Below are 26083 nucleotides of genomic sequence, written 5' to 3'. Positions count from 1 at the left end.
TTTTGCCCGAGTTTGTAAAAATAAAAAATTTCTGTCAGTTTTTTTTTATCAGAACATGGCTAAAATTTTAGCTTCAAATAAAATGGAGACTAGCTTTTCCGAGCATGACCAAAATTTAGCATGGCTCGGTAGGGCGACGAACTAACACAGCTAAGGGATTCTTGAGTATCACTGACTACATGTCAGGTGGTTTTGTTTGTGAATCTCCATCCATTCGATTCCTTTTAACCTGTCGCGGTTTAAAGCATAACTACAACAACCAAATAGTTGATTCAAAGCATCTTCGGAGAGAAGTCGACCACTTGGGACAAAAGAGGCTTTGAAAAAGTTAGGACCAGCCGATCAAGGGACACTATATTTCCTAGAACGTCACGGGTTTCTGTATCGTAATCAGCTTGTTGACTAGTCGGATAGAGAGAGTGTGAAGCAGGCGTCAAGCGTTGAACCAAGCGAAGCCAGCAAGACACATCTTTCTCTTTCTTTTGGGGACCGAGCGTTTGCTCCGCTCGGTTGGTAGAGAGTGTCGTGTCATCGAGCACCGTATATGTCAGTCTCAGACCTGGGTGCCTGGCTGTCTGCCTTCTCGAATAATTTCTCTCTTTCTCCAACTGCTGTAGTAGCATCAACAGCCACCACAGCAGCTATCTAGAATTACACGTACATGCATAGAGATACCAATATTCTTCTATGGAGTTGTGGAAAGGTTTTCTTCTGAGAGGATGAGAGGGAGTACTCAATAGTTCAGTATCCTTTTTAGGCCTCAGTGTTGATCCCACGAGGCCACAACTACTAGAGGGGGTGTAATCCGTGACGGACCTAGAATTTTAAAATTGAGTATACATACTATATTATATATAGTTAATTTTTTGATAATTATAAATAATTAAATATTAAATAAGAATAAGATACAAAATAAAAATTGTTCATAATAACGACAACGCGTTGATGGCCAACGCCGCCGTGGCCTTGCCCTCCCACACTTGAGCCAACGTCGCTAGCCCTGGCCTCCCGGGTCTTGCTTGCATTGCAACCGCCGCTGAAGCCCTCCTGGTTCTGGATCACACCCACGCCATAGCCATCACTGTCGTCCCCCACTCGGCTCGTGCCCACGTTGCCACCACCGCCCAGTATGTCATCACTCTTAAGGCTCGAGGCCGCACCCACGAACGTGAATACTTAAAAATAGAGGCACATACCTCTATTTTTTTAGCAATTTTGATCTTATGTTTTTTTTAAAAATTATGAATAAAAAATTATGAATACTTAAAAGTATACGATATTAATGAAGTACATTTCACGATGAATCTAATGATACGAAAATTTTAGGTATCTATAAATTTTTCATAAAAAACGCAAGGTTAAAATAGCTACTGTAAAACAATGATGGCAAGTAAACAAAAATAGAACTATCTTTTGGTATGGTTTTATACACGTGAGGATATGACTCTATCTATATATATATGAATGTTTTTAGTGATTTATTTATGTACGTGTGATAGGGAACATATCTATGAATATATAAGTGTGGCATCCATGTGTGGTGGCATGTGCCCATGCGTCATCTAAATACTGAGAGTCCGAGACAGAGTCGTCGCTTGACGTTACTTCACCTACAAGCCCCATCTACAGATTACACTTGACATAGAAATGAGCAGGGGGGTTTAGAGGGATTTCTAGATCGTTCTAGGGAGAAGAGTTACCTCAAGAGAAGATGCCGAGAGCTTTTCACTTGGGTGTGCTTTTATCTCGTGCCCCATTATTATTAACTCTAGAAGTCTAGATGTTCGAGCTATGCTGACATTGGCTGATTTTGTTTTTTTTTTCTTGGTCTCGTGCGATATCGATCGCGCCGGACTCGAATGAAATATCACTAGCAATGGCTACTGCTAGTCGTGTCCTGCGTGACCCACGAGGCCACGACCAGATGTTTTACTGCCTGCCTCCTACTCACTCACTGGTCACTCCCTCCCACGCCACAGTAGAAGGAAGGAAGCTCAACAGTTCATCAATAGTGACAGAGAAAGCACCAAATATGAATCTTATGTTAGTTAAGGTCAAGGCATCAGAGCAACAGCTTATGAAATTGTTCTCCGGTCTTTATTTGTTTGACATTACAACCCCTTGTCTCAATCACTTCTTGCATTCTTCAGTATGACCATTTTTGACACAGTAAGGTTAGCCGCAATCTTCAGTCTTCATAGGCTGATATCTAACAAGCATGCCCTCCATTCTCAAATTCTTGCAGGTACTATTCCACGTACGGACATGTTGCCACACTAGCAGAAGAGATCAAGAAAGGCGCTTCATCTGTTGAAGGCATTGAGGTCAAGCTATGGCAGGTTATACCTGATATACTGATTTGGAACTCCTGCGAGAGTTTCAGTTAGCTGAATAATCTCTGAACCTTGATAAAAAAAAACCGTCATGTTAATAGGTCCCAGAGACCCTCTCCGATGAAGCGCTCACAAAGATGGGTGCTCCTCCAAAAAGAAGGATGTGCCCATCATCACACCTGCAGAGCGTGTAGAGGCTGATGGTCTCATCTTTGGGTTCCCTACTCGATTCGGCATGATGCCCGCGCAATTCAAAGCTTTCATGGATGGTACTAGCGACCTATGGTGCACGCAGAAGCTTGCAGGCAGGCCTGCAGGAATCTTCTACTCCGCCTGCCAGGGTGGTGGCCAAAAAACTACTGCGTAAGGCGTTCATCACACGCAATTATTTTCAAATGGTGATCCATTTATTTCTTTTTGGGTTTAATCTCCATAAGAGTGGATAGGTTTTTTACGTTGGCTCGTCAAGTATATCACAACTCTACTCCTTAACCCGGGCTTGGGACCAGCTTTGTTGTGGTGGTGGTGGTGATCCATTTGTTACCCTGCAAGATAGTATACGCTTCAAGTATATATCTGATCTGCAACAGTGGTACATTTGTGACTGAAACTAATTGAGTTAACTATGAAGTATATATATATACTCATTTGCTCTTGATCGTATTGGTTGACCGCCATCACTCAGCTAGCGCATCACGGCATGATCTTCGTTCCGGTAGGGTACACGTTTGGTGCCGGGATGTTTGAGATGGAGCAGGTGAAAGGTGGAAGCCCGTATGGATCTGGAACATTTGCTGGGGATGGATCCAGATTTCCTACCGCGCTTGAGCTGCAACAAGCCTTCCACCAAGGAAAGTACTTCGCTGGAATCGCGAAGAAGCTCAAAGGTTCTGCATGATCGCCGCCCAGGTAACTTTTGGGTCCAGCTGTTTGCATGGAATAAAGTTTGGCTGTAAATTTGGTAGTTTGTCACACTTTGGGTTGTCCTCTGATCGATGCTTTTTTCATAATATATGCAGTCAAGTCATTTCCGCCTTAATGAATTCAAGCAGGAAATGTTTCAGTGCCATGATAAGTTTCTTCTAGTGCTTTACTTGGCTGATGAAATGGAGTAATTATTAATTTTTAACTCCTGTGGGTATTGCATTAATTTGGCTCTGCCAATTTAGTGGCTACAGAAAAGGATTAGTCCAGCTTCGGCATGTGCAAAATTGCATGGCAATGTTGAACTCTCTCTCTCTCTCTCTCTCTCTCTCTCTCTCTCTCTCTCTCTCTATATATATATATATATATATATATATATATATATATACAGTCAAGTGCGCAGAGCAAGTACCTGAATTGAAGATTGTTGCTTCTTGCTGACATCCTGATGGCATTGCAGCGAGCAAGGTAACAAATCGGTAAAGCGATTTATTTAGTTCTTTATCGTGTTTCTGACGGTTCCATTGATTAGCAGTCACATCTTTAATTATTTATTTGCACAATGTACTTGCTTCATGCCTCTCACTTTCTTTCTTCCATGACACTAGTAAGCGTGCACATAAAATTTACATAAATAAAAAATAATTTGATAATGTTCATCGAGTTTTGACTCTTGTGCAGTGAAACATCGAACAAAGAGGAGACATAGAGGAGCCAGAGGTATACTTGTTTAAAGTGGCAAATTTTCAATGTGACAGCGAAGAGAGAGGCCTTTTAGAGTTTTACATACTGAGAGTGGTATTTTGGCGAAGCCCACTCTTGAGAATGGCAATAAATCAATTTACTCATTAGACAAGAGGGAGCTTCAACGGTTGAACGGGAGGGAGACAACCGATTATGGACACCGTTGTAAAACCTATGTATTGTTCTTATTGTCTAGCGCATTGTGATCAGAGAGGGGAGGGGGGGAGGAGCATGATCGTGGTCTACGGAGGAGGGGCGTCGGGGATACACGAAGGCTATGGAGAGAGGAACAGCACAGGTGCTTGAGACCAGAGGCGATGCGGACGTGGTGTTGCAGAGGAGGTCGCCATGTGACCATCAAGCAAGGAGCTAGCCGCAGAGGAGGGTGGGCGTCAAGTAGGGAGGAGATCACGTGGAGGAATAATTGATCGGAAGGTTTCTTACTAATTGATTGAGAGGTTTTTTTGACTAATTGTTTGGGTTTCTAATCTGATTAGAGGTTTTTAAATTAATCGTGTTAGATGTGTAATGACATTGGAGCAACATAGGCGGTATGATGTTTTCAGATGGATGGTTGAGATTCTTCGTATATACCCATAACTCATACTTTTCATTTATACTTCTATAAAATACATAAGTTATGACATATCCAATCGATCTCCACCGTCCACCCAAAAGTTGAACCATGTTCATCCTTCCAAAAATACATTCAATCTCCTATTGTTCTCCTTCCATACCTAGACGATAAATATTTGCATGTCATATATTCCAAAAATACATTCAATCTTATATTATTTATCTTCTATACCTGGATGTTCAATATTTGTCTTTCATACATTTACCATTAGGTTTCTCCAGCGGATACGCCGCCTCCCGTACTTCACCTATAACACCGGGTTTCTCCAAAGGGTGTGTCGCCATCCGCACGTCGCCTCCACCGTCATCTACCACAAAAGTCACCTTCGTCGCACTATCTTTGAACCAAAGTACTATGCGAGAATTATTTTCATCCACCCCACAAATCGGTCACCATCTTGATCCTCCTCACATCGTTGCTATAACTAGCCAACTTTGGACGATGCTATCCCCTTCACCCTCGTGTCTAGGTACTCGTCATTCTTCTCCCTCTTGAAATTACATGGTCATGTTATGAATTTCATGTATACGAATCTCTCTTTTGTTATGCTATTTTTTTTAGTTTATTGGATTGATATATCCTAAATTGATTCCATATATGTAAAACATGTGTGCAATTGCTAGTAGAAGTATAGATGCATGAGCAGCTTAATGGTGAACCAAATGAAGGACAGAGTCATTTTCAACCTAGAAGAACCTGATTTTGTTTTCAATAAAGGCACCACAACAAATTATCCAGTGGTTGGTGGAACACTAGAACTAATTATCCTTTTTGAGCAAATTTCACTTTGAACTATGTATTAGTGCATTTCGTGCATTTTGAAATACCTTTAACGATAACTATCGCTTTGAATCATATATTTGTACTAATCATTCAATTTGCACCATGTCCAAGCAATGGGCTTCTCACCATATTCACGTGACAACAAATACATCCACATAAGCACAATATATTGTTGTGTACATATTCTTATCGCTCGTCATGCGTTCGCTCATTGTTGTCACTACGAATTGAGATATGAATAGAAGACAACGGACAAACTAGATTACGATGAGTGTTGGGAGGTTGCCTATAGGTCAAAGCCAACCCAAATCATCAACCCCTTGTAAGTCAAGCTGGGCGTGGACTGCTATTTCTTGCTAAAGCCTTCTTCCTATCTGGCCATTACTCCTTGGCTATTGCCTTTTTTACTAAACTTAATTTACCACCACCACTTGACCCAAATTAGGGTGCTTAGAGGGTCTAGGAATGTCTGGCATGTCTGCTTTGCAACCGCGTATCTCCACAGTGCTGGCATCCAGTTGAACGTTGTGTTGAGGTGGATGAGTCTACTAGCCACGTGAACATGGTGGCTCATTTTTTAAACATGGTGCAAATTGGAAGATTTGTGCAAACTATATGGTTAAGATTGATACTTGTTGTTAACGATGGTTCAAAGTGTATCAAGTGTACTAATACATGGTCCAAAGTGACTTTATTGAATATTTCTAGAGGAGTAATATTTTCCTTTGTAAAATGGCAGGTTCATGAAAGTTATAGACATGATCCACCATGATTAAGTGTGCATGTGGTAAATGTGTTTGTTGCATAGCCCTCCGGTCACAACTTCATATTGTTGTGGACATACATGTAGCCAAAATTAAGAACTTTGATCATTATTATCTTTTTAAAAGAAAACCTAAGTATTATTGTGTATATTTGTCTTGAAAAATATTTCTATAATGCTTCAATTTTATTGGGTTAGGCCATCTCCAACGGAGTCTCCAAATTTGAGGATTCCAGTGCTACAGTACTTTGCGGTGTACTGTAGCACTGGAAATTCGTCTACAACAGAGTCTGTATCCAGTGATACAGTACTGCTACAGTGTTAGTAATAGGGGATGCTGTAATAGTATTTTGAGGATGAAAATTTAAGATAGCTGTTGAAGATGGTCTTATGAACATAGTAATATCATTGTGCAGATTTTCAAAATGACATTTTTTTTTACCTCAGTGATATTGGCATTTCATTCCTTTTTCCCCTCCTTGACCTCCCTTTAAAACGCTCCCTATCTCACCTTATCCCCAAACCCCAAAACCTCGCGCGCTCCAATGGCTGCCTCCCTCCCGACCGCCGCCGCCGCGCGCTTGGCCGCGGCCCAAGCATTCGCCTTTCCTTCGCCCAAGCCCTCCTCTCCCTCCTCCGTCGCTGCCCTCCCATGCGCCGCTGTGGGGGTCTTCCCGTCGCTGTCCCTCGCGGCGGCGCCCCCGGGCCGGCGCCCCTGCGGCGCGCGGCCGAAGCCTCCGGCGGCGGGGGCAGGGGGCGAGCAGAGGGAGACGATACTGCTCCCCGGGTGCGACTACAACCACTGGCTAATCGTGATGGAGTTCCCCAAGGACCCCGCCCCCACCCGCGAGCAGATGATCGACACCTACCTCAACACTCTCGCCACCGTCCTCGGCAGGTACCCCCATCACCCCTGGTTACCTTTCTGATTCTTACATGTGGTCTGGCTGTGCAGAGATCAAAGCTGGTGTTTTTCTAGCTTGTAATTTGCTGGGTTGCCGACGAGGGCAACATAATAGTTCAAGAACAAAATGTTGCTTCGCTAGCAGCTAATTGAGATTGGGGTTGGAGTTGGAAACATGCAAATTTCTTCCACACATAGTAAATGTTGCGATGGCCGGTCCTATGGTTTTCTCTCACATATGTATAGGTGGATAGATATGCAATGCCAACATGCCACTGTCTAGTTGACAAGATTCAGAATTCCTAGTTACACACTGGAAATGGCTGGTTAGATCATACAGCAATGCTCTATGGTTACTGCACATCTGTGAAGACTGACACTGCGGCGTCTGATGTGAGCAGCGTTGTAGTTTAGCATGAGCGTGGTATAATGGTGTTTGGATTTTCCTCGATTAGTTCATTTTCTTGGTAGGGCATGTGCTTGCATATGATTCTAGACTGACCATTTTGTTACAATGGCAGCATGGAGGAAGCCAAGAAGAACATGTATGCCTTCAGCACGACCACCTATACCGGGTTCCAGTGCACTGTTGATGAAGAAACTTCAGAGAAGTTCAAGGGTAATCCTCAATTTACTTTTTATATTGATATAACCAAACCAACTAAGCAATTGTTCAAGCATTTTTTTATTGCCCTGGCTCAAATTGTTGCTGTGCTTCCTGCAGGTTTGCCTGGTGTTCTGTGGGTGCTCCCCGATTCCTACATCGATGTCAAAAATAAGGACTATGGAGGTTGGTGCAACACTATTGATATCTGCGGCGGCGCATTTAGATGCTTATTGCTTCTTTTATGTCAAGTTTCACTCTTTTTCTCTTTTCTACATTCAGGTGACAAGTACATAAACGGTGAGATAATTCCATGCACATACCCAACCTACCAACCAAAGGAGCGGAGAACCTCAAAGTATGAAAGTAGACGGTATGAGAGGCGAAGAGATGGACCCCCAGCCAGCAGGAGACCAAAGCAAGAGGCGCCTCAGACTGAGTCAACATCTTCATGAGGTAGAAACACATCCAAATCCTTCCTTTCCTGCAGATTGGTGTCTAAATTGAGCCAAGTCCTTGTTGGATACGTTTTGCAGGCATGTATCCACATATTACTGAAACAAAAGAGAACGCTTAATTCTATCGCTTTGGCACCATATACGGGTGAACAGGCAAATCCACGCTCATCGCAAAATATCATGCAGTGATGTGCAAGCGACCTGTGCAACTGGATTTGGATCATGCGGATGGGTGTTGATATTTTGCGCAGACTATGACATCTCAGTGTGACAGAGACTGGAAACCCTAATTATCTAAAATGTTACTATTCTCCCAACACCTAGTGAATTATCCTTGTGATATTTTCTGTGATGTCTGGTCTAGTTGTATTGCTGATCGTGTGAAATGTGTTCCATTTCCCCTTTGAGCTTTGTTTGAACTGAAGTTACTTCTTTTAGCCATGGGACCATACTCATATTATTCTGCCCAGTTTTACATATTGGGTCATTGAAGGAAGTGAGATTTAGGCCCTGTTTGGGGGAGCTGGAGCTTATGAGCTTTTTCTGAAAAGCTGCTTTTCTGAAAAGCTGCTTATGGCTTCTGAGATAAGCGGTTTGGCTTATGGGTTTAATTTTTAGCTTTTCAGCATACCAGCTTTTCAGAAAAGCCACCCTCAGCCAGCTTTTCAGCTTTTAGTTTATTTCACCAGAAACCAGCTTTTGCTTCTCCGAAAAGCTCCTCAGCAAACAGCCTGTTTGGGGGAGCTTCTCAGCTTCTCAGCTTTTCTGAGAAGCAGAAGCTGGCAGAAGCTCCCCCAAACAGGGCCTTAAAGTCCTTTTGTGAATCTGATGTGTTCCTTGCACGCTGGAATGTAATATGGTGTGTTCTGTCTGATTGTAAGATGTGAATCTGGAGGCGCACTTTTACCCCTGACAGTCTGGTTATGGCTTCGATAGTATAGATCGGAGAAGTATGGTGATATGGTGATAAACCATTGTTTTTGTTCATCTAAATTTATCCAAGGTGTTGGTTTGTAATTGGATGGCTTTAATCATAAGGGAATTGAAGAGACCAACTCGTTCGGTTGTAATTTGGCTGCACGCACTGGTTCAAAATGGTTACGATATGGAATCAAAATGAAAATAAGGAAATCGTAGTGTGCCCTCAATTTACTGAGACCCCACCAGTGCTAAAAGCAAAATGAAAATAAGGAACTCGAGAAACTTTTTTTTGAATTAGTGCAGAAAACAAAAAGCTATCCTATTTTGATCAGCAATCATTCACAGTGAGCACCGGCAAGTGACAGTTGCACGATCAAACCTGTCTGGAGCACATGGTTTTTTTGTAGGAATTTTGCACAAATGCAAATGTATGAATGGGCATGCCACTGCCAAATATCATGAACAATGCTCCAACAGTCTCAGCTGAGGATTAGACTTGAGCAAATTTTTTTTTTGGAGAATTAGGCTCTATTTGTTTTGGATTATAAAAATTATATTGTGGCTATAATTTGTAAGTCAAAATAAACAACTGAATTGTAAAACCTAGATTGTGATTACAAACTGCAAGTTGAAAAATATACCGTTGAATTATAAAAGCTGAATTGCTATAATTCAACCCTCAAATTATAATAATCTATCAATCTATCTTTCACCAATTTTAATATATAATCTATAAGCTATTTTTTACGATATCCGTTGAAACCAATATGACTGTTGCACTTTGGATTTCTAATGAGAAGTCTGTCGTGAAGATCCCATCCGTCTGTTGCTAATGTGACGGTCATGATATTGCTGGTCTCAAAAGCCAAAAAGGACAAGAAAGGGAGAAGAGAAGGGCATTCTGGTCAGTTCATACATAAACCCTACCGCCGCCACGAAGGGTAAAATGGTCATTTCGTCCCCAAGCCCTAGAAAGGTCTTAAACCCCAGTTCTAGCAGCGAAGGCGAATCCCTAATTCCCCACCAAAATTCTGGCGGCGGCGATGGCGGCGGCTGCGGCGAGGTCCGGATTCCGGCGCATGTTCTCCGTCTCGGCATTCGCGCCGCCGAAGCCGCCCGCCCCGCGACCGCAGGCCGACCCCTGCCCGAACCTCTTCGTATCCGGTGCGGTTCCTCCTCCCATTTCTCGGTTCTTCTTCCCGGTAATCCCTGTGGCGGCGCTTTCATCTAGAGGTTTAGCTCAACGATCGGATCTTGGACGCCGGAGGCGGAACCGCGGTCTTGATTTTATCTGTTGATTAGATTTGGTAGCTCTGGATTTGGCTGCGATTGACCTTTATAGATAGATTATTTATAGGAAGCTTGCATCTCGGAAGCTGGGGAAATTTTATGGTGTATCCTGATGAAGGAAAGCACAGTGCAAACTTTGCATCTAGGGTGCTGGAGTGTGACCTTGTAGGTTTCCTTTATTCAACCTTTTGGTTTCTTACCCTGCTGATGATTGGTTTAGTTTTCATTTCCTAGCCGATCATCGGTGGTAGGTGATGACTAACTAGTATCTGATAAGCAGAAACTTGACAGTGACCTTGCCCAAAAGCAACTAGAGAAGCAGATCAGGAAAATGGGGGAGCCAATAAACAGTTCAAGCCCCTGCCCATTTTCCCAGCAAGCCCAATGTTTAAATGGTCAACGCTTGGGGTTGAACTGTTAGCCATCTCGGTATCTTGGTCCTTGTTTGACCCTGAACCTTGTAAACACCACTTGAACGCAGTATGGCTACAATTTGAGACCTGAATTCACAAAAAATGATGATAGAAATGCCATTAGGTTGGTATTTATCTTGTCATATATCCTTATACAACCTACTAAGAGAAAGATAGCTGTAGTGCGCTCACTTTCTTCTGTTACAGCTATTAGAAGATCATGTCTTTGCCCCATTCTGGTATGTTTGATGTTTCCATTCAATTCTTATCTTAATATCACTAACTGATATAGGACTGAGCAAGCGTACCTCAACGGAAACACTTAGAGATTTTGCAGCAAAGTTTGGGGAAGTTCTGCATGGTATGGTCCCCCCCCCCCCCACCAAGCCATTCTTTTCTTGCTATTAATTTCAAACTTCTCATTCCTGTTACAATTGCAGCACGAGTTGTGACAGATCGTGTCAGTGGTTTTTCCAAGGGGTTTGGCTTTGTAAGGTATTCTACAGTTGAAGATGCAACCAAAGGAATCGAAGGAATGGACGGAAAGGTACGATTGCTTAGCATCTTAATTTCTCTTACTGCTTTGTTTGTACTGTGAGTATGGTATTATCCCTTTTCATTGAAGGATGTCACTATTTTATAGCACTTGGTCCTATCAATTTCTGGACATATTGCAGCATTGCCTAGTCTATTTCATTTTCTTTTCAATATATACATTACATACGTAATATGGTTTCTCTCTCTCTGGTTGTTTATGGTTTGCCTATCACAGCTGGTTGTTTATGTTAGAATAGATGCATTTGGATGTATCAGTTTACTTTGTAATACATAGTGTTTAGGTCACCAAGTTGCAGTGCTCAACTTGTTGCTATTTCTGGGTAAGAATGAAATTCTGGTACTATTTTTGTGATCTGCCTGCTACATCAAGAAGTTTTTCTGGCTTGAAACTTAGAAGTCCATATTTGCATTGTCCAATATTAATAAATAACTTTAGCAGTGCAAATGGGTTCGTTCGGTCAGTGGGCCACTGGCCCTCCCCAAAAATTTTGGTTCTGAAGGGCAATGGGTTGGCCTATAAAATATTAGGGTGAACTAAGTTCAGAACATAGCTGACCATGTGGTTGTATGGGTTGACCCCACCCATAGCCTCTCTTTGGATTGACCCTTCCGTATCCTCCCTCCCCCTTTGACTGTCTCTTTGCCACCGCTCATGGTCACATGCCCCTTGCCGCTGCTCCGGTGAGACACCACCACACCAGGCCAACACCTTTGTCGATCCTAGGCTTTGGTTTGTTGTGTCATGCTGTCACGCATTTGCTTATCTTTCCTGCAGCTTATCCTCTGCTGCCTGCTGCATCCGTCAAGGTGTTCATTAACCATGGCAGTGAGAACTGAGAAAATATCCCCGATCTAGGTGTATACCCTTGTGCTGGCGGCAATTGAATGGCATCTCCCTCTTTGTCTTTTCTTTTGTGTGATTTTTATGTTATGATATGGCAGTGAGGAGATTGAAAGGCCGGTCTTACGGCTGCCTCCTTTTTTCCAGATATGATGAGTCTCTTGTCTTCTGGGAGTGGGATGGTAGTAGTGTGATGTGATCCGGCGAAAGGTTCTCTGAGCCACTCTCCCAAAATTTTCTATAGGTTAGCTGAAAGTTCCAATGATCCAATCTATCGCCTATTACTAATTGTTGTTTGGCTTTGGATGTCAGATGCCTTTTGAGTCCTTCAGAATGAATCTCTTGCGTATTTCACTTCTTCAATTGATCCATTCACCTTTTGAGTTCTTACAGTTCTGGGTTTCATTCATGCAACTAGTGTGTTCTTAGGTGGAAAAAAGTGCATCCTTGTTCTTGTTGTTTTTTTTAATTCACTCAGCTTGGCTATATAGAATTGCGATGCAGCATTGTGTGGTCTATGCAATGTAGTTATGTACTAGTGTATCTTGTTGAAAAGCTGAGACAGTCAGATCTGTTGAACATTGTGTGAACCCAAATGCCTGTAGGATGAGCATTATCTAGATGTAACAACTGCGAAAGAATGATTGATGGAGTAGAGTGGAAAGTAAGAGTATTCCATTCTTTAGTGGTGCAGCCTCGCTCCCCGAGCTCTCAAAAATGTTCTGGCCCACAAGGCCCATTTGTTCAGCCTCATTCCCATCAGCATAGTTCCAGGGTTTGCCCTTGACCCTAGTAGTCTTTCAGGGCATGGGGCCAGGTATAGGATGGGCTGGACCTGCACTTTGCACCCTTGATATTGGGGACATTGCCTACAAGATGGACATAATGCTTACTTATAAAAATTTGAGTCATGTGTGGGCTGTGGACCCATAGTTTAATGGACATTTTATCTTTTTGTGAGACCGACTTCGGTGCCATTTTTTTTTGCTCCGCACAAGCATATGGCATTAACTAATCCGCGCGTAAATTAGCAACCACTGTTTTTGGTTAGTTCTTGCTCAAAATAACACGTGATCAGCACATTGAAGAAACTATATTGGGATTGGACTATTAAAATTTGAAGTAAAATTTGTGGACCGAGTGACTGACTAGGTTCTTTCATTTCTGAGCAACTGTGTTCCATTATCTTGTTTTCTCCACACACAACTGATGCTTTCTAGTTGCTTCTGCTTTTGCACACATCATCAATGTGCACATAACAATGTGCGAATAAGTTCAAAGATGGTACACAGATTTGTTAGTTAACATAGTACAAAAACAATGATTTTAGACTCTTATTGCAGTCTCTGATGCTGCCTTGTTCTGTTATGTATTATTATTCTAGTGGTACCTTGTTGTCCAAAGGGTATGCAACTTTGCCCTTGTATTTAACTTTTTGTATGTTTTGGGTAATCATCAGCATACTAAGCTCTTGCATATCAACCAAGAGAAGAATTTGGATTTATTTGGTTCTTGGTTGGGTTCTTTGTCTTAATGGCATTTCTCTCCCTTTATCTCTATGAAAGTTTTTGGTGGGCAGGAGCCCTAGTCTTTTGTTTTCTTGTGTATTCTTGCTGCAATGCATCATGATGTCCATTCCCCTAACACACCTCCATTTGTGTGCAGTTCCTTGATGGATGGGTTATTTTCGCCGAATATGCTAGACCCAGACCACCGCCGTCTCAACCAGAGATGAATTCGCAGCCCCAACAATCGTGGGGCCCTCCATCAGGTTCCTGGGGTGCACAGTAGATGAAGAGAGAATCATGGGGCCCTCTATCCAGCCTTGGCGTTCACAGCGGATCAAAGAAGGCCATCAATTCTATATTGAATTGTAGCTATATTGTGCCATCCCAGGTGTGAACATTTGCTACCGTTGCGATATTCTTATCGTGTTGCAGTGGTCGTTTACTCGCGTCCATGGCTTCCACATGAAGTAGTTGTCGAACCGAATACGGACCAAACAAGTATTACTGTCAAAGCGAAACAGGACACGAACAGTTTTAAACATTTGCTAATGGTGTCACCTGTGCTGCTTGTCGTGGCATGTTCATGTGCAAGATTGTCCTTTTATGTGAATTGTCGTAGCGCTTATCAGCTGGTGGCATTTTCCGTTCCTGTGCTGGATAATGACTCGTAGCCCAGAACGAGAACGTCAGGTCCCTCCCTGATCAATCCATCTGTTGTGATGGCGACGGCGAAGCTGATCTGCACAGTGCAATTCATTCGTGATCAACAGTTCGGGACCGGAAATGCAACTCTGCATTGCGGTGCGGCCATCTATTCTTCTTGTCTTATACCCCATTTATCAGTTGTTGTTTTCACTTTTGTTACGATTTTTTTTTACATTCCTCTCTTCGATATGAATCTTAATATAAATGAACGATCTTATAGACTGCATACGCATCTACATGTGTTCCTCCTTCCATTAGGCTCCGATTGTGTCGGCAGTGACAATGTCGCCGCCGCTGCAGCAGCCGTTTCCGGTTAACCTGACCGGATCTACGTGGAGAAGCCAGGAAGCACATGATCCGCCGTCGCCATCGACTGCCGTGCTCCCGGCGGCGACCCCAGGTGAGGGTCGGAGATATGCTCAAGTGAGTCTGAATCGAGTGCCCTGACTGCCGGGGCAACAGGCGCCTCAAGAGGCCCTTTCATGGGGTCGTGCGCTGCGGATCCGATCGAGATCAGATCGTGAGATGGCGAGAGATGCCCGGCGTCGCAGGGAAACCACCCCGTCGCGTTACGTGTTGCGATCTCTGCACGCCTGCTTATCCATTCCAGTCCTAAATGGACTCTGGATGCGTCAACAGTGACTAGAACCAAACCAAACCACGGCAACTGCATAATTCAGCTGCAGCTGAAGCTAATCCACGGTTTTTAGTATTCACTCTAGTAAAGAGAATAATGTATTTTTTTCGTGGTTATGGTTTTTATTGGATAAGTTTTTGGTACTGTGAAGTATTTATTTTTCGAGATTAACCAACACGTACTATTTTCATATGATAAATACATGGAGGATATATAGTGTAGATCAAATCTCAAATCGGTTGATTGCACACTCAAAAACTCTCTCTGATATATATGGATCTGTCAACAAGCCGACCCCGAACGAGCAAAGTGTCCAAACTCAAGAGCTCGGTACAATTTAGAGCTCTCACGCAGGCTTAGCTCGGCTCGGCTCGGTGGAAGATAGTGTAGATCTAACTTCAGATTGGTTGACTACACACAATCTAAACTCTATCTGGTGGGTATGCAGATAAGTTGTTGATACGAACACCAGCAATGGATCTTCTCAACCCCTGGTCATGAGCTCTTTGCACATGATCAAACAATCTCTTCCAGTTCTTTATGCATGCTAAAGAAAGGCATTCCGTACAGGGTACACACGCTTCTAGAAGAACTATCAACACAAAGCAACACTCTCCCTTCATTTCACTTTGTCCTTTTGGATATCTCCAATCAATTAGGGATACAAGTGGACACCCCACTAGCCCGTATAAAAGCACATATGCAACTTCATTTTTCACCTACTAGTAGAAAAGTGGATGCAAAAATATGACTACAATTGTGATTAAGCGGGCCTCAAAGCTCACAAGCCCGCCCCACTTGCATCCCTACTGTCAATGGATTTTATGTTATTTGGTCATTAGTTTTTCATAAATTTAGCTTACTAGCAATGTAATATATATACTTGAATTCGAGTACATATATCATTTGTGTGTGAACAATCTTGATAGGACTTTGGTGAATGTTAATGATCAAAGTCTTTAGAGTTTGACTATACAGATACGCATACAGACAGATATTTAAAAACAGAAGAAGCATTTGCATGCAACGGCAAGGGAGGACCCATGAGAGATCTAGCGATGGCATATGCTTCTGCTCAAATTCTCATTTTTCAGTGGATTTCAATAGATCTAGACTATTTTTGTGAAGTTACATAGTCCTAGTAATTAATATTTTCCTGCTCAATTCTTAAACTAGTTCTGTGATGTACTTAGACGAAATACGTCCCACTTTCACTGACATGTAATACATGGTCTACTCACCACTCATGGGTGGGCCCTCTTAGTCCACGCGTAACACTGTTACACCATATGATTGGGAAAGCGAAACGTCTAGAGATTTACGCGTGTAAAATTATATTGCTTTCCAAAATTAAGCTTCCCTGCCCTGCATGGCATCCATCCATCGCCTTCGTCGCCACCCAACAGATTAATTTCGTGATCCCGCAGCTAGCCCTGACGGTCCCACCTCATTCGAAGGCATTTCCGTCATCTTCCACCCCGCGCGAACCCTATAAAGCAACACCCGGACACGTGATGCTCTCTCACACAGCTGCTGTCGTTAGGAGAGAGAGAGAGAGAGGGGTTAGGAGAGAGAGAGAGGGGGAGGTCGGGGGGCAAGATAGAGGGGAGCGTGCGCAGGAAGCTGATGAGGCTCCTGTCGTTCGTGCCCTGCGGCTGCCGTGCGGGACCCATCGACGACGCGCCGCCGGCGGAACACGCCGGAGACGCCGGGGCAGCGGCGAGGAGGAGGCGCCGGAGGAGGGCCAACAGGTCGCCGGGGACAGCAGCAGCCCAGTGGCGGCCATCTCTCGGGGACATCTACGAGGAGTACAGCACCGACGCGGCCAAGGCCCGCGGCCGGAGGGTTGTGCCGGCGAGGCCAGGCAAGTCGGCGTCCTGGGACGTCGCCAGGGTGCTGCCCCGCGCGCACAGTGATGAGCACCGGTATATTGCTGTGTCTATGCGCGTCACCTCTCTCTCTCTCTCTCTCTCTCTCTCTCTCTCTCTCATGGTGTAATCCTAACTTGCAAACATGCATGCACAGGCACCTGGAGAGCGCGTCGTCGATGCCAGCGTCGTTCGCGCCGACGGCGTTCCTGTTCTGATCATGGCGGCGTCGGCATGGACCGATCGACGATGACGACAAGAAGCACCAAAGTGAACAATTATTGGAAGCATATGTACAGATTATTATCTACGTATTGCAGAACCAAGGATTTATACGAATCCAGGAATTAAGGCATCTCTTCTTCGCGAGAGATAGCTAGCGTACGTAAGTGTGTGATGTGTGATATGTGAAGTTGAATATGTGTACAAAAACGCGTGCACATACGTATGTGGCATGCATCACCATTCATGACCTTGTAAATCTTCTCATGGTGTAAATGTCGTGTACATAACTATATATAATTAATATTATGGTGATAAGTAATAGAATTTTAAAGTATAGATTAAAGTTAATTTGATCTATTAATCACGTTTAGTAGTACAAACGAATTTCTAATTAACAGTCACAACAAGTTTTTGTGCGCTACCCTAGCTTGGCATGATTAGCTCTACAAGTCAAAAACTGGTCACTATTGATCTATAGTCACCAACAAACCTTGGTTGCATCCCTCAAAACAAAAAACTTGGTGGCTACAATTTGGTCACTAATTATATTTACACTACTACAAGACAACATATCGTAGTCGGTTAAAAAAACTTGATAAGGCACACAGTTCCCCTATGAAGCCGTCTGTTGTTAGCTCAGAAGAGCTCAGGAAAAAAAAAACGTATGGAATAATTGATATCATAGACTGGTCCCAACAACAACTATCTATTACATAATCCCAGACGGTTGCTCACAACAACTCATATCACATACGATTCTTTAAGTGAGCTATCTATGATAAAAAATGAAATATATATTTCTAGAAGAATCATTTATTATATGATCGTGCATCTGGAATATGAAGGGTCGGGTCGAGAAGTCAAGCAGACGATGCTTCATGCTTTATATTATTGTGGGATGTATTTAGGTTTTTCTCGCTCTCTCTCTCTCTCTATCACTTCACTCTTGACAGATCCACCATGGCCTCTTCCTCCTTGTTGTCTCCCTTCTCGCTTCCCAATTCGTCACTGTCACAGTCTCCACCACCGTAGGTTTTGCCTCTGCAGTTGCAGTCACCCACCTTGTCCTCCAACCACAACGAGGAGGGAGTCGTTAACAACTAGCCAAGGCTCTCTTTGCCGAGCTCAGCTAGGGCGAGGAGGAGCCAGCGTCTGACGACGGTGAGCACAACACTGAGGAGGACTTAGACCCCAAGAAGGAGTTCGAGTTCGAGAAAGATGAGTTCGAGCCTGAGCCCGAGCCCAAGGAAGAGGAAGAGTCAGGCTACGACGACGACGATGATGAAGAGACGACAGATTTAGGTGATGACGAGGTCACCAACAAGTACGACATCAATTAAACCCGATGACAAGGATCCCAAAGAGGAGAGCAACTCTGATAACGGTAATGACAAGGATAAGGATGACGTGGAGCCCAATGAGAGGAGCCCGAGGAGGTGAAGGAGGAGCTTAAGGGAGATGACAATGAGGACGATAAGGGCTCGGAGGAGGAGGAGTCTGACAACCCGCACTGGTACAGCGAGGTCCCTAAAAGTCTGACATTCACCAGCATTCGGGAAGAAGAACAAGGGCATATATCAATGGCAACCAAGTCAAAGATGGCAATAACAGCCTCTCCGCCAGCAAATCAAAACAAAATCAAAGAACCAAGCCTCTGCATCAAGACTCTATCTCTAAGGAAGCTCACAAGCATCTAACTGGAATCCATATACCACCACCACAACGAAGAGATAAAGGTTCGTGAGTCCACAACGACACCTCCAAGGAGGAATGCAATGTTAGAGTCGATGCCATCACTTGATCCAATATAAATCAGATCAAAGCTTTTACCCTAGAAACACCACAGAACCTAGAGTGGTGTATGATGCCACAACCCCATGATGACACCTCTAAGGAGGGGCACGACGCCTGCAGACATCATCGTTCTCTGATCTGAATTGAGTAATCGGATCAAGGTTTTCACCCGAGTCAGAAACCACACCATAGCCACCCAAAAGTTCCACAAGAAGCTGGTAGATCTGAACCAAAGCCCGCGACCATAAGTTGATGTGGGCTTGTTGCTGAGCCAACAAGAGCCATCAGATAGATCCAAAGATCCATGACACTAATCAGTCTGTGATGATCACCTCCATCTTTGTCATTGCCATCACCAATGGCTAAACTAATCGAGGGCCCCTCTGCACAGCCGCACAACAAACCATCACACAACATGCGGTCGGCCAGCCTTAACGAGCACAATGACCCAAGCTACCATCCACACCATGTAACTCCAATGAAACAATAATAACAACTTCAGATCTTGACGTAGAAAAAGGAAAACGAGCGGTAGGCGAGGGCGGCGAACACCACTTGGTGCCAGCACCGTCACCCTCCCAGGTTGGAAGCGGCGAGGAGGGCAAGGTGTTGGCAGCGTGTTTGGGCTAAGGTTTGGTCGTCCACCACATCGCCTGAGAGCTACGCGATGAAATCTTAAGGAGATTAACTAGTTGCATGATGTTGAGAGGAGAAATTGACTTTTTGACATCCGAAACTCGTGCCTTTGATGTTTTTGACATTGTTAACATTGGCTTCATCGAAATGACATCTAAAAGATGGAGCACTTTGATTCTCTAATACTCTACATATTGTAATCGAGCTATGCGAGGAAATCTTAAGCGAGATTAACTAGTTGCATGATGTTGAAAGGAGAAAATTGCACTTTTGACATCCGAAACTCGTACCTTAGATGTTTTGACACCGCTAACATTGGCTTGGGCAAAATGATATCTAAAAGATGGAGCACTTTGATTCTCTGACATTCTACCTATTTTAATCTATTTTATTTCCTTTTCCCTATTTTTAGTATGTGAAAGGACAAGTATACCCCTGGGTAAACATGACCGATTCCTAATCTCATCAATTCATTCTCCATTCTGGTTCGCTCCACCCGTCGGTTCTGCTAAGGAGGCACGGTGCTCCTCCCCATCGATCCTAGGCCAGAGGAGGCACTCCCTGTCTCGTGGGAGAGGCGCTCCTTATCGATCCCAGGCCGACACTCTAGACAGAGGCGCAGTCCGTCGATCCTAGGCCGGTGCAGAGGGAAGGGAGTGTATCGTCGTTCAGGCTTTAGACTTCAGATTCATACTTCACACTTCCCCAGGCTTTTCTCCTCTGTGTTATGTTAATCAACCTTTAGCTCCCGCCTCCTGTCCTGGCAATGCAACGCAACAAGAGGAATCTCCAACCCCAAGTGAGATTTCTTCGAGATGATTTCCTCACGACACATGCAACCAATCGCCCTTTCTAGGGTGGAAGCAGTGGCCACCTCGCCATCTACCGATCTGCCTATCCTTGCCATTCGCATGATCATTCATAGGGCAAATTGGAGTCTGCATATAATGTATGGAGGAATGGATGAATGTTGTTGAGCCGAGGGCATATTTGTCCTTTGCGCACCAAAAATAGGGAAAAGAAAATAGAATGTATTAAAATAGGTAGAATGTCAGATAATCAAAGTGCTCATCTTTGGAGTGTCATTTTGGTGAAGCTAATATTAGCAGTGTCAAAATGTTGAAACCATACGTTTTGGATGTCAAAAATGCAATTTTCTCCGTTTAGAGAGACGTGCAGCTGGAGAACTGAAAAAAGAAAAGAAAAATCGATTGATGGATATTTCAGATCTAAAGAAGAGAGCATATGTATGATAAGAATTGGATCAAACCCCAAAAGACATGTACACTCTTTTGAGGAAGAGAAGACATGTACACGCATCATGAGACAATGAATCGACAAAGCATCGATCATGCCACTACTACCAAAGTTTCAGTCTTGTCGCTTAACTTGTCGCTTGAGTTGCTGGGCCCTGCAGGTTCCATTGTATATATATTGTCCACCACTGCAGGTTTAATTTCAGCATATATCGTATAATTAAACAAAACATGCACTCCATGTTAGCAGCACAAGTATATAGGACGGCAGATCTGATGCATATATGCATGATGAATATATGGAACCATATGCACATGCAGTGTATGGACACACATGTACATGTAGCAAGTATCCATGCATGCGAACATGCAGTGTTGTACAAGTCGAGTGTGCGTGCTTAGCTTAGCTTAGCTTACACAAGTCTGCATGCATCTACGTGGGCATGCCAAACCCTACGAGACCCTACGAAGTATTTCCTCCGGTCCAAATACATGTTGTTTTAAAAATGTTTAGTCAAACTTTTAAAATTTTAATTAATAATAGCTTTTAAATTTTTTAGTTTGGAACCTTAAAATTAGATACGTAGACTGTTTTTAAAAAAATACTTTTATGATATCACAAATTCAATAAATTTTATAAATATATTCTAATAAAAAATAATAGTCAAAGCTATATATCGAAGTATGTGATCACGTATACATGAGTACATCTAACGACCATGCATGTGACGTTGCCGACTCTTCATCCATGGATTTGTTGTCATTAGTCAGCTGATTGCATTGTTGGTCATAGACTAGCTAGAAACTAATACAATAATATTGTTTAAAAAAGTGTTTCTAGCGGTGCCTAGGAACTCAACGCCAGGCACTAGACGGTGAAGCACTGCTTCGCCTAGGACTCAGACGTCTTTGTCTATTTTCTCTATTTTTCTTTGTTAATTTCTATTTTCTCTCTCTATTTCCTCTATCTTTCTTTGTTACCAAGTCAAAAGTATAACCGTCTAGGCTCACCTAGTCGATAGGCAGAGCTGACCACCTGTTTAGGCCTAGCGCCTTCTAAAACATTGTTTACAACAATCTAAGTAGTAGCTACACCTTTTATTCACAACTAACATAGTCCCTGGCCAACTTGTACATTTGTCCATGATTTTTTATTAGAATAGATTTATAGAAATATAACATTTTTTACATTATAAAAGTATTTGTCAAAGTAAATCTAGACATACAATTTTCTTATTTCTATGCTAGCTTTAAAAGTTTGATTGGAACCTCGTCCGAAACACGTGCTTTCGTGACCGGAGGAGTAATAACTATGCATGCATTAGTTTCATGATGGTGTGTGATTAGTGGTGTGTTTTCTTGATAGCCCCAAACGTTCGGCCTCATCGCAATGTCCCTTACTTTGGATACTTATATTACTAAAGGCAGGTGTACGATTTTTTTAAAAATTTCCTTGTGTTTTTGAGGGAGAAGGCAGGTGTACTTCCATCTGCTACCTGCGACTTGAGTGCAAGCTGCTGATCCGTGGAATAAATTAATACCATTAAATGAATTAGGAGTGAATTAATAATTAAATGATTATTGGAGGTCTGACAGAAGCACAACGACTTAACCGGAATTCCGTCCAAACCAGTTGAAAATTTCGCAAAACTATATATACTTTGATAAATTTATCGTAAAACTATAAATTTAAATAATAATTTCATAAAGTTACATATTTAGTGTTAATTTTATCACAAGACTATAGATATTTTGATAAAATTATCGCAAAACTATAGATTTAAATAATAATTTTACAAAATTACATATTTAACGCTGATTTTATTGTAAAACTGCATGACCCAACAACTTCCGGAGGATCTGTTTCATGAGCTGGCAGCTGCTGTGAGACTGCAAGTAGGATCTGGTCGTTATGGTAATAGAATTGGGAAGAACTTCTTTAGAATTTATAGTTTTACGATAAAATTGGTTAAATCTGCAGTTTTGTAAAATTGTTGTTTAAATATGTAGTTTTGCAATAATTTTACTAAAGATCTGCAGTTTTGCAATAAAAGTGATACTAAATCTATAATTTTATGAAACTATTATTTACATCTATAGTTTTATGATAATTTCATCAAAATATATGTAGTTTTACAAATTTTACTCAATAATTTCCTTCAGTCCCGATAGATGGAAAAAGGGGGACTTTTTTCCCTTTGATTCCTGCATGGAATCATACTGTTTCATGTAAAATTGCTGGGGCTCCAAACAGATGTCCAATGGCACCTGCACCACGTTTGCAAATCATGGGTGTATTTCTAACAAGGCAAATCATGAGTGTATCTTCTGGGCCTGACAAGCTTGGAGTGACCTGAGGGCAAAATAGTCAGTTCACCATCTTTATATCTCCTCTGCACTTGGAAAATACTATTTTATTCGAAATATCTGATCAATGTATATCAGCAAAGATCAAATTTTTTCGTGTCTTCTAACAAAGACCACAATTAAAAAGTGTCCAGAGTATAATTTGCCTTCTAACATTGGAACGCATATTTTAGAAAGAGTTCAATTATATTCATGCTTAAACAAGATTTCCTCAACTATCCACAGCACCCATTCTCAAGGCACGTCGGCGATGCATTGCATTCAGTGCCCGGACCCAGTCGTCAGTGACCCACGGACCTTCTATGCTCTGCTCGTCCGTAGTAGCATTTGGTTGGAGAGTGATATGAGATAAAATAATTATATTTATATATTTGAGGATGAGATGATTATATTTATATATAAGTATTTATTTGGTGAGTGAAATGGAATGAATTCATTTTAATATCTTATAACCGTTGTCAATGTTACGTTCGAAGTAGAACGACTATATTATACTTTTCTTTTAACGGCTCCGTCTTAAATTTTAAAAAATATTCCTTGATTTCAAATCATTCTATTACATTACTCTCCGTCCAAACAATTTATAAACAGAATAATTCTGCTCTATCTCAGAACCAAACATTACTTAGTGCCGTGGCCCCACCGGCGGCAATCGGGAACATGAGCTGAGCTGAGCGCACGTCTCGAAGCTGCTTTGGCCTCCGCTTTGAGTGACTGAGAGCTGCTGCTTTTGTGAATTTTTATTTCGTTTAGCTTTAGTTTGAGAAACTTGCCTCGATCCATACCATACTTGTTTAGTTTGGCGCAGCAGCGCCGACGGCCTCTTCGGTTTGGTGCTCACGACATTCAAAGCAGCTTGTCTCAACAAAATTTGGTAACTTACTCAACTTCGGACACCTGATTCGATAGTAATACTGTGTACTCTCTCTAGTAAAAATAAATTACTTTTTATTGCGTGCAGTGGATTTAACACATTTAAACATTAATTATTATTATTATTATTATTATTTTTAATATTTCGAATGAACTTTTGAAAATAATATAGCTAGACATACGTCTCGACAAGAAGTTTTAAAATATTATAACTATGTTGTATTTTGCATAAATTTTAGTGGCTAAATAGTATATTAATGACCATATCAATATTCAAAATAACGCTCTTTTGTGACGGGAGAGTAAAAATTAGTATTGCATAACGATCGCGAATGGAACAAAATTAGAGTCTTATTTATTTACGGACATGTAATGCTCTAAGAAGGTGTGAATTTTAGGGATTCTAAAACTAATCGGCTCAAATCAACATAATAAACTTAAATCAAATTATATCTAAATATACTCTAGGTTTATCTAATATGACGTGTGACTACCCTATTACAATAAAATTTTACACCTTAGGTTCTAATACTACCAACTACACATACAATTCTAGAAAAGGTAAATGCAAAAAATAAAGTGGTGCGATATAAAGTGAAGAATGTAAATGTGATAAGAGCGTAAACTCGACGACAATTTTTTTCCATTGTATCAGTGAGTTACGCTACTCGAGTCTCTCGCAAGGGGCAAGCTTCCCGATCGGATAACTCTATTGTTCTTATCGTTAGAGCTCCCCCACACCAGTGGGTCTCCTACTATGTGTGCCTGTATACTTACCGTCGTCTTCGCTAAGGTAGTGCTTCGCCGCTTCGGTATATGACACCCTTTAAGCTCACAACGCTTGCAACCACTCCATAAACTCGATTGAAGGGTCTCACAAGATTCATCGTCATCAAACCATCTAGATGTGGATAAACACTAAGAGTAATAAATATGGATCACTCACTTAATCTAACTTAAGATAACCACCTAACTAGATACAAACTAGGACTAAACTAGCACTAATCAAACCCTCATTATTATACTAATTGCCTTGATCTCTAAGTTCAGCTCCTAGATGACTCAAACCATTTCCATTATGTGTGTATGCCTTGTGGTAGGAGTGAGCATAGAGCTAACTAAAAAAACTAGCCGTTAGGAAGAAATCTGATAAATTCATAGTCACCATAACACGCGGCTACTTCACCATATATTGCGGTAACTCCCTTTTCAATGGTCTGAAATTCGATCGGTGAAATCTTGTCAGAATTCATCGCATCATGCGGTGACCTTCCTCTTTGAAGCCTGAAACCTTCTGGAAATAAAGTACATTGCACCATCCCATGGTCATCATATCATGTGATTACTTAACTTTGAATTTTCTGCACTTGCAACCTTTCTATAATAAACATATAATGCACCGTCCTATAGCCCACCGTATCCTATGGTGCCACCGCATCATGTGTTGACTTCATATTTGAAGCCTGAAAATCTTTATGCTTCATCTGGCCATAGTCATCCTGTCATGTGGTGATCCCATCGCATCAAGTAAAATTCCAAAGAGACTTGTGCAATTCAATCTTCGTCATGTCTTGATCTTTGTGGCTTCTTTTCCTTACATCTTAAGTCTTTTTTTTTTGTCTATTAGTGACAGTCAAACCTATTACACATCATCTATTAGGTAACTAACCTACATATATTTGATAAAGCTACTAAACTCAAACCTCTCTTCATGGTATGGTCAAAGAGAACAGAAGCATCTACACAAAGTGATACTCTTAATATCATGATCATTTGTCTAAATAATAGATCTTTATATCTTCATGAAGATCTTATTTGACCTTGATGATTATTCTTTTAAGATGTTCAGAACTCCAAGTTTATGACATAACATCTATGAGACCAGACTTTGTATATTAACAAACAATATTAGTCTCATTAATTATGTTAGACATTAAACATCAAAACCACATTGACTAAATGATAGGGTCATTGACTTTCGATTTAGGACGTGAGAAAAATCACATGTGTGGAAAATATAAAAAATGGAGTGCCTACTTTT

General features: G+C 42.0%; 3 protein-coding genes, 1 non-coding gene and 1 pseudogene across 4 annotated transcripts; all 5 read left to right on the top strand.

The window, feature by feature from the left end:
- Positions 1-1876: 1876 nt before the first annotated feature.
- On the top strand, positions 1877-3231 carry LOC133896005 (NAD(P)H dehydrogenase (quinone) FQR1-like; annotated as a pseudogene).
- A 3451-nt stretch (positions 3232-6682) lies between these two features.
- On the top strand, positions 6683-8587 carry LOC133896298 (DAG protein, chloroplastic-like). The gene is made up of 5 exons (XM_062336876.1): positions 6683-7082; positions 7610-7707; positions 7813-7878; positions 7975-8148; positions 8229-8587. Exons 1-4 carry the CDS (start codon positions 6730-6732, stop codon positions 8145-8147), a joined length of 690 nt encoding a protein of 229 aa, XP_062192860.1. The 5' UTR covers positions 6683-6729; the 3' UTR covers position 8148; positions 8229-8587.
- Positions 8588-10043: 1456 nt separating this feature from the next.
- LOC133895868 (organelle RRM domain-containing protein 2, mitochondrial-like) lies at positions 10044-14222 on the top strand. The gene is made up of 4 exons (XM_062336388.1): positions 10044-10235; positions 11067-11135; positions 11215-11321; positions 13839-14222. The coding sequence occupies exons 1-4, from the start codon at positions 10115-10117 to the stop codon at positions 13962-13964; spliced, it is 423 nt and encodes a 140-aa protein (XP_062192372.1). The 5' UTR covers positions 10044-10114; the 3' UTR covers positions 13965-14222.
- On the top strand, positions 12269-12397 carry LOC133896534 (small nucleolar RNA snoR113). The gene has a single exon (XR_009905787.1). It is a non-coding gene; the product is annotated as a small nucleolar RNA snoR113 (small nucleolar RNA).
- Positions 14223-16557: 2335 nt separating the features above from the next.
- On the top strand, positions 16558-17280 carry LOC133896241 (uncharacterized). Its single transcript, XM_062336807.1, has 2 exons — positions 16558-16948; positions 17049-17280. The coding sequence occupies exons 1-2, from the start codon at positions 16650-16652 to the stop codon at positions 17107-17109; spliced, it is 360 nt and encodes a 119-aa protein (XP_062192791.1). The 5' UTR covers positions 16558-16649; the 3' UTR covers positions 17110-17280.
- Positions 17281-26083: the final 8803 nt, after the last annotated feature.

Source organism: Phragmites australis, chromosome 16 (assembly GCF_958298935.1).
Source record: "Phragmites australis chromosome 16, lpPhrAust1.1, whole genome shotgun sequence".
NCBI classification, from domain to species: domain Eukaryota; kingdom Viridiplantae; phylum Streptophyta; class Magnoliopsida; order Poales; family Poaceae; genus Phragmites; species Phragmites australis.
Note: the sequence above shows the minus strand (reverse complement) of the source record. Positions and strands in the feature narration are given on the sequence as shown.

Excerpts from the sequence above, each read along its gene's own strand:
- LOC133895868 (XM_062336388.1), top strand. The coding sequence starts at position 10,115 with ATGGCGGCGGCTGCGGCGAGGTCCGGATTCCGGCGCATGTTCTCCGTC. Across the intron at positions 10,236-11,066 it reads CCCGAACCTCTTCGTATCCG|GACTGAGCAAGCGTACCTCA; the intron begins GTGCGGTTCCTC and ends TAACTGATATAG. Across the intron at positions 11,322-13,838 it reads TCGAAGGAATGGACGGAAAG|TTCCTTGATGGATGGGTTAT; the intron begins GTACGATTGCTT and ends ATTTGTGTGCAG.
- LOC133896241 (XM_062336807.1), top strand. The coding sequence starts at position 16,650 with ATGAGGCTCCTGTCGTTCGTGCCCTGCGGCTGCCGTGCGGGACCCATC. Across the intron at positions 16,949-17,048 it reads GCGCACAGTGATGAGCACCG|GCACCTGGAGAGCGCGTCGT; the intron begins GTATATTGCTGT and ends ATGCATGCACAG.
- LOC133896298 (XM_062336876.1), top strand. The coding sequence starts at position 6,730 with ATGGCTGCCTCCCTCCCGACCGCCGCCGCCGCGCGCTTGGCCGCGGCC. Across the intron at positions 7,708-7,812 it reads AACTTCAGAGAAGTTCAAGG|GTTTGCCTGGTGTTCTGTGG; the intron begins GTAATCCTCAAT and ends TGCTTCCTGCAG. Across the intron at positions 7,879-7,974 it reads CAAAAATAAGGACTATGGAG|GTGACAAGTACATAAACGGT; the intron begins GTTGGTGCAACA and ends TTCTACATTCAG.